The sequence below is a fragment of the Phocoena sinus genome, chromosome 14 (genome assembly GCF_008692025.1).
Source record: "Phocoena sinus isolate mPhoSin1 chromosome 14, mPhoSin1.pri, whole genome shotgun sequence".
NCBI classification, from domain to species: Eukaryota; Metazoa; Chordata; class Mammalia; order Artiodactyla; family Phocoenidae; genus Phocoena; species Phocoena sinus.
In genome coordinates this window covers 62,672,842-62,683,861 of record NC_045776.1, presented here as the reverse complement: position 1 = coordinate 62,683,861, position 11,020 = coordinate 62,672,842, and the positions used below count along the sequence as shown (strand labels likewise).

The 11,020-nt window shown below is 67.5% G+C and overlaps 2 protein-coding genes across 4 annotated transcripts; both read left to right on the top strand.

Moving 5' to 3' along the window:
• The first annotated feature begins 966 nt into the window (after positions 1–966).
• Positions 967–9,175, top strand: SEPTIN5 (septin 5). Of its 3 annotated transcripts, XM_032602736.1 has the most exons (12): positions 967–1,092; positions 1,235–1,245; positions 5,473–5,569; positions 5,671–5,757; positions 5,998–6,121; positions 6,207–6,341; positions 6,447–6,564; positions 6,653–6,754; positions 7,554–7,650; positions 7,735–7,870; positions 7,988–8,090; positions 8,197–9,175. In XM_032602736.1, exons 1-12 carry the CDS (start codon positions 1,050–1,052, stop codon positions 8,251–8,253), a joined length of 1,110 nt encoding a protein of 369 aa, XP_032458627.1. In that variant the 5' UTR covers positions 967–1,049; the 3' UTR covers positions 8,254–9,175. The 3 variants fall into 3 exon arrangements, with proteins under 3 accessions (XP_032458627.1, XP_032458626.1, XP_032458628.1); XM_032602735.1 differs by lacking the exons at positions 967–1,092; positions 1,235–1,245 and adding an exon at positions 1,995–4,866 and having other exon boundaries at positions 8,197–9,169; XM_032602737.1 differs by lacking the exons at positions 967–1,092; positions 1,235–1,245 and adding an exon at positions 1,997–5,099 and having other exon boundaries at positions 8,197–9,169.
• A 60-nt stretch (positions 9,176–9,235) lies between these two features.
• On the top strand, positions 9,236–10,498 carry GP1BB (glycoprotein Ib platelet subunit beta). The gene is made up of 2 exons (XM_032602738.1): positions 9,236–9,424; positions 9,660–10,498. Exons 1-2 carry the CDS (start codon positions 9,415–9,417, stop codon positions 10,265–10,267), a joined length of 618 nt encoding a protein of 205 aa, XP_032458629.1. The 5' UTR covers positions 9,236–9,414; the 3' UTR covers positions 10,268–10,498.
• The last annotated feature ends 522 nt before the right edge of the window (positions 10,499–11,020 follow it).

Genomic DNA, 11,020 nt, shown 5'->3' with positions numbered 1-11,020 from the left:
TCCTGGGGGCACTCCGGGGAGGTCCAGGCCAAGGGCACCTGGGAGTGTGGCAGTGACCAAAGAGACAAGAGGCACTCATTCTGGTGAGTCCTCAGCTTCCCATCTGTAAGTGGGGTGCAGGCCCTGACCTGCCCTGCCTTCGCAGTGCCCTGGGGGGCCCCCTGCAACCCTTCTCAGGGTGCTAGCAGTCTGCCTCTGGGTCTCCAGAGCAGAGGGTGCCGAGGTGGGCATGGGGGGCGCAGGCCTCAGGTTGAGCCCATCCTGTCCAGGATGGCGGCTCATTCCCCACCAATAATCCTGGAAAGGGGGCCGGCTAACGGCCCAGGTGTGTGGGCTTGCAGAGCTGCGCGCACAACACCGAGCAGCTGCAGGAGAGGAGCTGGGGCTGGTCCCCCGCCACGCATCAAGCTTTCCGCACAGTGACCATCACCTTTCCTGCCACGGCCAGGAGCAGGACTCCCCAGGCCAAAGCCTCCGGCGTCCATCCTGATGAGGTGAGAAGGGGTTATCCACTGACCTCAGTGGGCAGAGCATGCCGGGAGGGGGGAGGGGGGCGGGAAGTGGCATGAGGCGGGAGACCCCAGGGGCAGGCTTTACAGGTGGGCCACACCAAGGATGGCCAGAGGTCAGGCCTGGACTGGGGTCCCACGAAGGCAGAGGAGTCAGCCCGGGTCTGGGCAGGGGGCCGGGTTGTAGGCAGGAACGGGGTGGAGGGCGGGGTACGTGGGCAGGGGCCCGGCAGCGGGGAGGGGAGGTGGGCAGGGGGCGCGGCCGCGGGGGTGGGCGCAGAGCGGGTCTCGCGGTGTCCGGGCGGCTGGAGGCGAGGGCGTCGCCCCAGGCAGCAGGCGCGGGGTCTGTAGGGGCGCCTGGGTCCCCGCCCCCTCTGGCCGCGCCGGGTCGCGCGTGGGCGCGGCGGGCGCCGATTGGCTGGCGGGAGCGCGGGCGGGGCGGGGCGGGCGGCGGCGCGGAGGGGCCGGTCACCCCGCAGCCCGGCCTCGGCCTCCGCTCGTCACCGCCCCGCCCGCGCGCACGTCCCCCCGGCGGCCACCATGAGCACAGGCCTGCGGTACAAGAGCAAGCTGGCGACCCCAGGTGAGCCCGGCGCCCGCCCGCGCGCGCGCACTCCTTTGTCCCCGCCGCCCGCACGCCTCTCACCGTGTGTCTCGGTCTTTCCCCCGCCCGCCGGCCCGGGCCCGGACCCCGACCCGACCCCCGACCCCACCCGACCCCGCAGAGGACAAGCAGGTACGTGTGCGCCGTCGCTCACCTGGCCCGCTGTCACCCATTGTGCCACCAACGCGCGGCGCCCCAACGCGACCCCGCCCCCGCCGGCCGTCATTCCGCTCTGTCGCGATAACCGATAACCGATTGTCAGGCTGGGCAGTGCCGCCAACCCGGGGCTGCAGAGGGGAGGAGCGGCCGCAGTGCCTCTGGGCCTGGCTCCTGACCCTCGAGGCACGGCGTGCGCTCCTCCCCGGATGGGGGATGGGCCGGGTGCCCCTCTCCCACTGGTCCAGCACCAGCCTCTCTTTGCTGACCTGGCCCGTGGCCGTGTGCTGGGGGTCCTGTGTGAGGCCATGGTCATGAAAGGCCACGGGCTGGGGGAGGGGTTTGAGTCCACCAGCCAGGGCCAGTCCCTGAGCAGCCCCACAGGGGAACCTCTGGCCACCCCACCCAACTTCTCTGCATCTTATGCCTCCTCTCTGCACACACCAATGTGAGTGGGCTGATCTGTGGCCAGGCCTCTTCCCCAGACTGGGAGTTTCCAGGGCCTGGTCTGAGTCATCCCGGTGCCCAGCACCAGTCTTCAGATCTAGGGGGTACAAACTGATTTCTCAAAGGGCCAGCCTAGACCCCAGCCTCCAGGAATAGAGGGTCGGACAGGAGGCTGGCCTGGGCACTCGCTGTGAACCTAGCTGAGGTCAGGTTTAAACAGCTAGGAGACCCCAAGAGGGCGTGGGGGGTGTGGGTAACCGGGGGGGGGCTGGGGGCTCTGGGGCAGCCCTGCTGGGGGCCTCTCTGGCTTGAGCTCAGCCATGTTTAGGGCAGAAAAGAAGAGCCCAACTCTGGCATCAGGGTGGCCTTGGCAACCCTCGTCTGGGATGGGGGCTCACACCCTGGGTGGATGCTGGGTGGAACCCGAAGTCTTGGCCTAGGTGCGGCAGGCGGGCCAGGAGTGGCCCAGCAGGTGGGGTGGGGGCTGGGAATCACTCCTGCCCAGTGCCAGGCCCCTAGCAGGGATACGCCCCACCCAGGGACGGGTGAGGCTCACAAGGAGGGGCCACGACCACCTCATCCTGCCAGCAAGGGGCTCCCTGGGGAGCCCGGGACAAGAGCTGCCTCCCCATCATGGCGGGTCAAACAATGAAGGAGATGCAGGGACACACTGCCACCAAGCTATTGTTCAAGGGAGAGAAAGAGGGAAGGCCTGGGAGACCAGCCCCCCTTCTCCTGGGCCTGCGGGCACTCAGGGACCCCCCCCCTGCTGAGGCTCAAGCCCCTTCAGGCCTGTCTACCCCTCCTGGAGCTCAGCTAGGACCAGCCTTACCTGTCCCCTGCTCCCAGGACCAGAGGGAGAGAGCATTATGCGGGTGGGGTGTGGGGTTCCCTGGGAGCAGGGCCAGGGAGCCCGGTGTTTGGGGAAGGCTCCCCGTGGGTCTGGGGGAGCCGGAAGCCTGCAGTAACTTTGCTGTTCCATGGTTGGTGTTACTGAGACTCAGCCTGTCTGCACTCTGGGAAAGGGGGCAGGGGAGCTCTGTGGGCCCCCTCTGTGTGCACCCATCTCAGACACTGGGGAGGGCTCTGGTGGTCCTCTGTGCCCCCTCCTCCAACTCCCACCCCATCTCTAGCAGTGGTGGGGCCTTCACTGGCTCTGGCAGCTGGGGTGGTTCTAAGAATGGAAATGCCTCGAGAGTGTCAGGCACCAGGAGGAGGTGGGGAGGAGGTGGGCGCAGCAGTGTCTGTGGCTCGGGAAGTCCTGAGGAGTATTTGTTGTGCCTCGGGGGCCAGAGAAAGGGAGTAGAAGGGCCCCTTCCTTGGGGATCCCCCAGGGAATCCCCAGGCCCCATCTGGACGAAGTCAGGGGACGGGGCAGGCAGGCAGGGAGCTGGTCTTGTCCCCCTGACCCGGACCTCCGCTGAGGCTGTGCCTTACCGATAGGGAAACTGAGGCCTTCTGGGGGCAACGAGCCCATCAGGCACCAGGCTGTGGGGTGCCAGCTCTGTCTGTCCTCCTGGAGATGCCCTGGGCCTGAGATGTCAGCCTGTCTGGGCAGGAAGTGGGCCGAGGGGCCATGTCTAAATTGGAGCCGGGGGTGGAGGCTGGGTGGGACTCAGCCCCAAGGCCCCTCGCAGGTCCGCGTGGTAGAGGGCTGGGGCCAGCACAGAGGCTTTCTCAGAGCCAGGGCTGGGGGCGGGCTGGGGAGCTGGGGCCTGTGGCTCCCCCCACCTCTCGGATAAAAGGCTCCCCTGTTCCCAGCAGCGGGCCCACCCCTCCTCCCCAGGTGCCAGCGGCCTCCAGGCCACACAGCAACAGCATGAGCCTAGACAGGGGGACAGAGGCCCCTTAAGCGGGGAGCCAAGAAGGGAGGGCCTAGGTGGGGGAGAACTGTGGGGCCTCCCGTTCCCACTGATGCACAGTCCAGGGACACGTCTCTTTGGATCCCCAGCTCCTTTGCAGGCCTCCCTTGCCACCGGGCTGGTGCTGGCTTGTTCAGATTCTGGTGGGTCCTGTGGGTAGGGTCAGTGAGGAAGGGTTTGGGGGCTCAGGAGACCCCTGTGGTCCCTGGAGTGGCCTCACAGGTGTGAGGGCTGAGCTGGCTGGAGCCCTACAGGCCCTGTGTTGCCCAGTCCTGAAAGTGAGAGCAGGGTGGAAGCTCAGAGGGAGTGTCCCCCTTAGGGGGAAGGGTTCACTCCAGCACCCCCTACCTCTGCTGGCAGCGGCTGTCTGGGGGCAGAGGTGGCAGCGCAGGGCTGGCCGGTGGGTTTGTGGAGCTACGCACTGGCCACAGCTTCCAAGTTTGCAGAGGTGGGGGTAGGGGTTGGGCATCTAGTGCTCTGATCGCTCCCTTCCCCCAACGTAAGCCTCCGCGGGCCTGGGTGGGGAGGTGGGCTCTGCCCTCGCAGGTTCCCAACTTCTCTCGGCGGCCACGGCGGTAAGAATTCTCCAGACACACGCGCACACACGCGAGGGGCGGGCCGTGCGTCGGTGGGTAGCTGGGGGCGCCTCTGTGACACCGCCGCGGGAGAGTAGGGGGACCGGGCGGGCTCCCGCGGGCGCACGCGTGGATGGGGGCGTACTCGGGCGCCCTCTGGCAGGCGGGACGCGGCAGCGCAGACCCGGCCGTGGACCCGGTCCCCCGCCCACCCGGCTGTGCAGTCGCTGGACTGACGGCCTGAGCCGCGCTGCTCCGCGCGCAGCCGCCCGCCAGCCCGCCGAGCTGGGCCCTGCCCTCCTCAGCTCCGTGGCTCCGCCCGCGCGGCCCAATTTCCAGGCGACTGTCTCCCGGAGACCGCGCGCTCCTCTCCGGCGCGAGGGCCCGCCTGTGCCAGGGGCAGGCCCGCCTGGGGCCGGCAAGCGGCTTGGTGGCATCGGGGTCCGGGCATCGCGTGAGCGCCGCCCCTCCGGGCTTCGGTTCCCGCGTCCGTAACCCGTAACCCGTAACCCGGGGGCGAGAACAGGGCCTCGGGGCCGCACAGCGCGCGAGCCCCTGGCGCACAGCTACGCCGGGTGGGCCTGACGCACTCTGGGCCCCAGCGCAGCGGGCAAGGTCCCGGGGTCGCTGCGATGGACTCGCTGGCGGCACCCCAGGACCGCCTGGTGGAGCAGCTGCTGTCGCCGCGGACCCAGGCCCAGAGGCGGCTCAAGGTGTGTGTGGAGAGGGGAGCGGAAGGTGGGTCAGCTGTGCGCCCGCCCCCCGCGCACGGACCGGGGATGCGACGGGAGCCGCAGGGCCGGGGTCCTGGGGTGGGCGCCGGAGGCCGCGGGAGGCTGGGCGCCGCTGTCTATAAATAGCCCCTGCTCCGCCGTCGCAGCAGCCAGCCACCCCCGCGGCTGGATCGGGGCCAGACGGGGCCTCCCACCCCTTACACTCGGGAGGGGTGAGTATTGAGGTGGGGGCTTCTCCAGCCTCTGAGGGCCTTGGGCGTGTGTGAGGGGTCTGGGTCCTGGTGCCCTCTGCCCACCACCCAAGGGGGGACACCGCCTTGCCCGCTGTGCCTGCGACCCCCCTCCACACGCACACAGACTCCATCTCGGTCCCTGCGAAGCCCTCGCGGGCGCCTCCACCCTCCACCCCCACCTGCCTTCCACCTCCAGGGCCTTTGCCCACAGGCCCTCACCCACTTCTGCCATTGAGATGACCCCTCCCTGGGGACCCTGCCTTGCTGCCCCCTGGCCTGAGCTGGGTAGGGGCCAAGGCACCGGGCTGCCCCAGGAACCCCAGCGTGCCCCTGACCCGCCCGCCCCCGCCAGGACATCGACAAGCAGTACGTGGGCTTCGCCACACTGCCCAATCAGGTGCACCGCAAGTCTGTGAAGAAGGGCTTCGACTTCACGCTCATGGTGGCGGGTGAGTGGGCCGGCCTCCAGGGCGTGGGGTGGGGCACTGGCAGCCAGGCTCTGTCTGGGGCCTGGGACCTGACCCGACTTCCTCACTGCACCTGTGGGCAGGGGAGTCGGGCCTGGGGAAGTCCACACTGGTCCACAGCCTCTTCCTGACTGACTTGTACAAGGAACGGAAGCTGCTCAGTGCTGAGGGTGAGTGGGCCCCACGCGGCCCTGGCGCTGCCACCATCCCCTGCGGGGTGACCTCTCCAAGGGCTCCTTCCAGGTCCAGCCCTGCTCCTCTGTCCCCGAAGCATGGGTCTCCCGTTCAGGGTCCAGATCACCGCCGGGCCACATAGCCAGGGATGAGAACAAGGGTCTGGGCTGCCCGGGGTGGGAGTGAGGGTCACAGAGGGTCTGTGAGGGTCTGTCTCCCCACCCGCCTTGCCACAGAGCGCATCAGCCAGACGGTCGAGATCCTGAAGCACACGGTGGACATTGAGGAGAAGGGGGTCAAGCTGAAGCTCACCATTGTGGACACACCAGGCTTCGGGGACGCCGTCAACAACTCTGAGTGGTGAGGAAGGCCTGCCCGGTCTGCCCTGGCCCCTGGCCCCTGGCCACCAGCCACCAGCCTGGCCTCATGTGCCCCCTGCCCCCAGCTGGAAGCCCATCACCGACTACGTGGACCAGCAGTTTGAGCAGTATTTCCGGGACGAGAGCGGCCTCAACCGCAAGAACATCCAGGACAACCGTGTGCACTGCTGCTTGTACTTCATTTCCCCTTTTGGGCACGGGTAGGTGGCTCCTCCGGGCCAGGGGTGCGGGTCCTGCCCATCCCTGCGGCGCCCCCTCCCACCACCCCCACCCCATGAGGCCCTCGCCCTGGCTGCTCTCCACAGGCTGCGGCCAGTGGACGTGGGCTTCATGAAAGCCCTGCACGAGAAGGTGAACATCGTGCCCCTCATTGCCAAAGCCGACTGTCTCGTCCCCGGTGAGATCCGGAAGCTGAAGGAGCGGGTGAGCCTGTGCGGCCGCGGGGCGCAGCCGGGACTCTGGTGGGGCCAAGGGCACCAGCCCCTCACCTGATGGCCCTTGCCTGCCGCAGATCCGGGAGGAGATAGACAAGTTTGGGATCCACGTTTACCAGTTTCCTGAGTGTGACTCGGACGAGGACGAGGACTTTAAGCAGCAGGACCGGGAACTGAAGGTGAGGCTGCAGCACTGGGGGTAAGGGACCCAGAGGCCACTTTACACCAGGTCGGGAGGAGGGCCCGGGCCCAGGTCTGACCTGGGGGGTAGGAGTGTTTCGTCCAGGCCATAGAGTCTTCACCTGGGGCTGGGGCTAGGGCGGCCCAGGTCCCCCGCTGGCTTGTGTAGTTGGGTCCCCATGTAGTTAATAGGTCATGGAATGCTTGCCAGGATCTAAAGGCACAGCCACTGGCCAGGCCCCCACCCTGGCCCTTCTCTCAGCCCCCTCGCCATGCTTCACCCACAGAAGGGCCTAGTCCAATGGCCCCAGGCCTGTGCATGTCCTGCCTCCCAGAATTCTGAGCTCCGGGGGGAGGGGGGGTGGCTTTGAGTGCCCCGGGGGTTAGAGTGGTGATGGCAAGCCCAAGCTGGGGACAGGTGGCCACCGAGCCAGGAGCAGGGTGGACCTTTCACCCCGAAGTCAGCAGGGGTATTGCTAACAGGAGGCATGGGCTCTGCCCTGGGAAAGGAATGGGGAGGCACTAGATGGAGTGGCTGTTGGTGGTGGGGATATCAGGAGGGGGGGTACATCTGATGGGCACGGCCCAGCAAAAGCCCTAAGGTGTAAGCTGCACCAGTTCTGGCTTCAGCTGGCAACAGAGAGGCCAGAGGTGGGGACAACAGGGTCTCTTTGGGGAGAGGTTGTTGATGGTCATTGTGGAGGGGCGGGCCAGGCGCTTAGTGCCCATGCCCCTCTCCCACCACTGACCCCACACCCATGCTAACTGGGAGTGAGCCCTTGCACCTGCCCCCCTCAGGAGAGCGCACCCTTCGCTGTTATCGGCAGCAACACGGTGGTGGAGGCCAAGGGGCAGCGGGTCCGGGGGCGTCTGTACCCCTGGGGGATCGTGGAGGGTGAGTCGAGGCCTGGGGCACAGCGTTTGGGTGGGAAGGCTCCCCTGGGCCGGCACCTCACCCACCGCCCGCCCCTGCCCGCAGTGGAGAACCAGGCACACTGCGACTTCGTGAAGCTTCGCAACATGCTCATCCGCACACACATGCACGACCTCAAGGATGTGACGTGCGACGTGCACTACGAGAACTACCGAGCGCACTGCATCCAGCAGATGACCAGGTGCGTGACCCACCCGCCCTCGGACCTGCCCTGACCCCCACCCAGAGGCGTGGGAGCCACAGGGTATCGAGGGTCAGCCCAGCCCCCAGCAGCTTATCCCTGGTGTCCACCCTGCAGCAAACTGACGCAGGACAGCCGCATGGAGAGCCCCATCCCCATCCTGCCACTGCCAACCCCCGATGCTGAGACGGAGAAGCTCATCAGGATGAAGGATGAGGAGGTTGGTAGGCAGCAGGGGAGGAGCAGGGGCTGGGGGCGGGGACAGGGCCAGGCCCGGCCCATCGCACTTCTCACCCCACCCTCCGTTGTTCCTGCCCCGCCCCCAGCTAAGGCGCATGCAGGAGATGCTGCAGAAAATGAAGCAGCAAATGCAGGACCAGTGACCCCGCCCCAGCCCCACTTCTCCATGGATATACTGCCAGTTTCCAGGCTGGCCCTTCCCACCCCTGGACCCCGACTGGCCTGGACTCGACACCGGATTCGTCTGGATCGCTAACAGGCCTGGACACAGCCCCAATTCCAGAGTGGCCCAGACCTGGACTTTTCCCTACTGTTCCTGAACTGACCCAGAGACGCGGGGTCGCAGCCCCCAGCCAGCCCTAATTTATTCTCAGCATCAGCCCCTCCCGTCATTTGTGTCTGCTTCCAAGGGGCCTGGACAATGGCCCCCACAACCAGCCCTCTCTGGCCTTGGGGGAGCAGGAGCTAAGTTGGGTGGTGACTTCTGAGATCTCTCCCCAACCCAGAAGGTCACAGCACTTAGATTCCAGGCCCTACTCAGATGGGCGGGTAAACCAAGGCAGAATAGGGGAGCAGGTCCGCAGGATCCTGGGCCTATTCCCTGCCCAGTGCTGCAGAGTCAACTTGGGAGCCCTCACTTTGTGCTGAGGTGGGCCAGGTCCTTCTTACCTCCTCACCCACTCACCAGGTAGCTCAGCGGGCAGGTTGGACAGCCGAAGCAATTAGGATCCCTCCAGACCTTAGGAGGCCAGCTGGCTGCTGGGGAGGAATAATGGGGCTGGGATGCTTGTAAATGCCTACGCCCCTCCCCCACGGCCATGGCCCGGCTCCAGGAGCAGTGCGTGGTGGGCAAACTGGCAACCCCCATCCCTGGACCACCCTTCCCTGTTGGTCGCTGGAGGCCTGTTCCCCGCAGCAGCACTGTTGCCCCGGGTTCCTGAGCCCTTGGTCCCCCATCCCTCCACCCGCATGGTCCCTGCCCCCAAGCCCCATTCTCCAGTTTGTTCAGTTGTGAATGCTGCGTCCTGTCCTGGTGACAGGAGAACAATGTTGGTGAACGTCGAAGAGGGTGTCCGAGTGCTCCGTGCGCCCCTGGGAGCGAGTGGGGCGGAAGCCGGGTCGGCCGGCAGCCTGGCGATAGCGCTGTATCTGCGCTGCCGGCTTGGCCTACTGGTTATTTGCGACGGGTCTGTGGTCGGTTCGGCGGGTGCGCCGGGGACTGGCAGGGGCGGGGCGGCTTTATCGCCCGGTTCTGCGGCTGCTGCCTGGCGCTCCAGAGCTAGCTGGACCGCTGTCCTCTCGCCATGGGCTCCGGTGAGTCTGGGGTCTGCCCGGCCCAGGCCGCTCCCTGAGTAGAGTCCGGTGGGGAGGTGCTCTGTCCTCTGGGCTGTAGTCGGGAGAGGTTTGGGTCAGACTTAGAGGGCACTTCCAGCCGGTGTGCCGGGCTGTCGGGGTGGAGAGGCTCGCGGGTGATGGGGGGCACGCGGGTGCCCCGGGACCCCGCCCAGGAGCCCCAAGGGCCGGGCTCACCGCGGCGCTTCCCTTCCAGGGCCGCGCGGGGCGCTGAGCCTAATGCTTCTGCTGCTCGCGCCTCCGGGCCGCCCGGCCGCTGGCTGCCCGGCCCCGTGTCGCTGCGCGGGGACGCGCGTGGACTGCGGGCGCCGCGGGCTGACGTGGGCTTCGCTGCCGGCCGCCTTCCCGCCGGATACGACCGAACTGGTGCTGACGGGCAACAACCTGACGGCGTTGCCACCAGGGCTGCTGGACGCGCTGCCGGTGCTGCGTGTCGTGCACCTGGGCGCCAACCCCTGGCGCTGCGACTGCCACCTGGTGCCGCTGCGCGCCTGGCTGGCAGGCCGGCTGGAGCGCGAGCCCTACCGCGACCTGCGCTGCGCCGCGCCCCCCGCGCTACGGGGCCGCCTGCTGTCCTACCTGGCGGAGGAGGAGCTGCGCGCCGCCTGCCCGCCTGGCGCGCTCTGCCGCGGGGCGCTAGCGGCGCAGCTCCTGCTACTCTGCCTTGGGCTGCTGCACGCGCTGCTGCTGGCGCTGCTGCTGTGCCGCCTGCGGAGGCTGCGCGCCCGCGCCGCGCGCCGGTGGCCGCTGACTACCCCGCTGGCGGAGGAGCCCGCGACCCCCGAGCCGAGCGACTGGCGCTGAGCCGTGCGGCCGGCCCACGGACGGCCCCCCCGCTCCGGCCGCATCCTCCGCCCACACGATCTCCCAGACGCTCCCCCCACCGCGGCCGCGCGCAGGGGCCCCACTGCTGCGCGCGCACCGCTGGCGACACACTCGCACCCCCTGGACCTGGATGCCGAAGCGGGCCCGGGGCGAGCCGCTGCCCAGACCAGTCGAGCCCCCCACGCCATCTCCAGTGCGAATAAACCCTGCTCTCCATCCGACCGATCTCTGCACCGTGCGACTCGGAATCCCCCCCTCAAACCCAGAAAGAGCTCCGGGGATGATTCAAGGGGACACATCGCATGTTCATACACCCAAAATCACCTTCTGGGGTGCGCGCAAGGTCTGGGAGTGAACTCACCTGCCACCGACTCTCCCAGAAGTTCTAGTGAGAAGGCACAGAAGAGCTGGAAGTACAATGCCCACACTGGCGGGAGTGAGGACACAGGGGACAGTGAGGACAGTGGACAGTGAGGACACTGTGGAGCAGTGAGGACACTGGACATGACAGTGTGGGGACGGTGAGGACCCCACAGGAAGTGTAGTTGCCAGAAAGAGCAGATGCTCAGAGTGGCGGTTTCCGGGAGTCAGTGAGGGTCTTCCAGGTGGCTCTGAGGACAGTCCAGGGTGTGAGGTTTCCCTGAAGGCAGTGACTGTGCCACACAGGCAGCTTTCAGGGTATCAGGGGTGCACTGGGGATGGTGAAGGCGGTCGGGTGGCCCAGCAGATGCT

Coding starts and splice junctions, on each gene's coding strand:
- SEPTIN5 (XM_032602735.1), top strand. CDS start 4,786: ATGGACTCGCTGGCGGCACCCCAGGACCGCCTGGTGGAGCAGCTGCTG. Junction 6,122..6,206: donor GCCGTCAACAACTCTGAGTG/GTGAGGAAGGCC, acceptor CCCTGCCCCCAG/CTGGAAGCCCATCACCGACT. Junction 8,091..8,196: donor TCAGGATGAAGGATGAGGAG/GTTGGTAGGCAG, acceptor CCCCGCCCCCAG/CTAAGGCGCATGCAGGAGAT.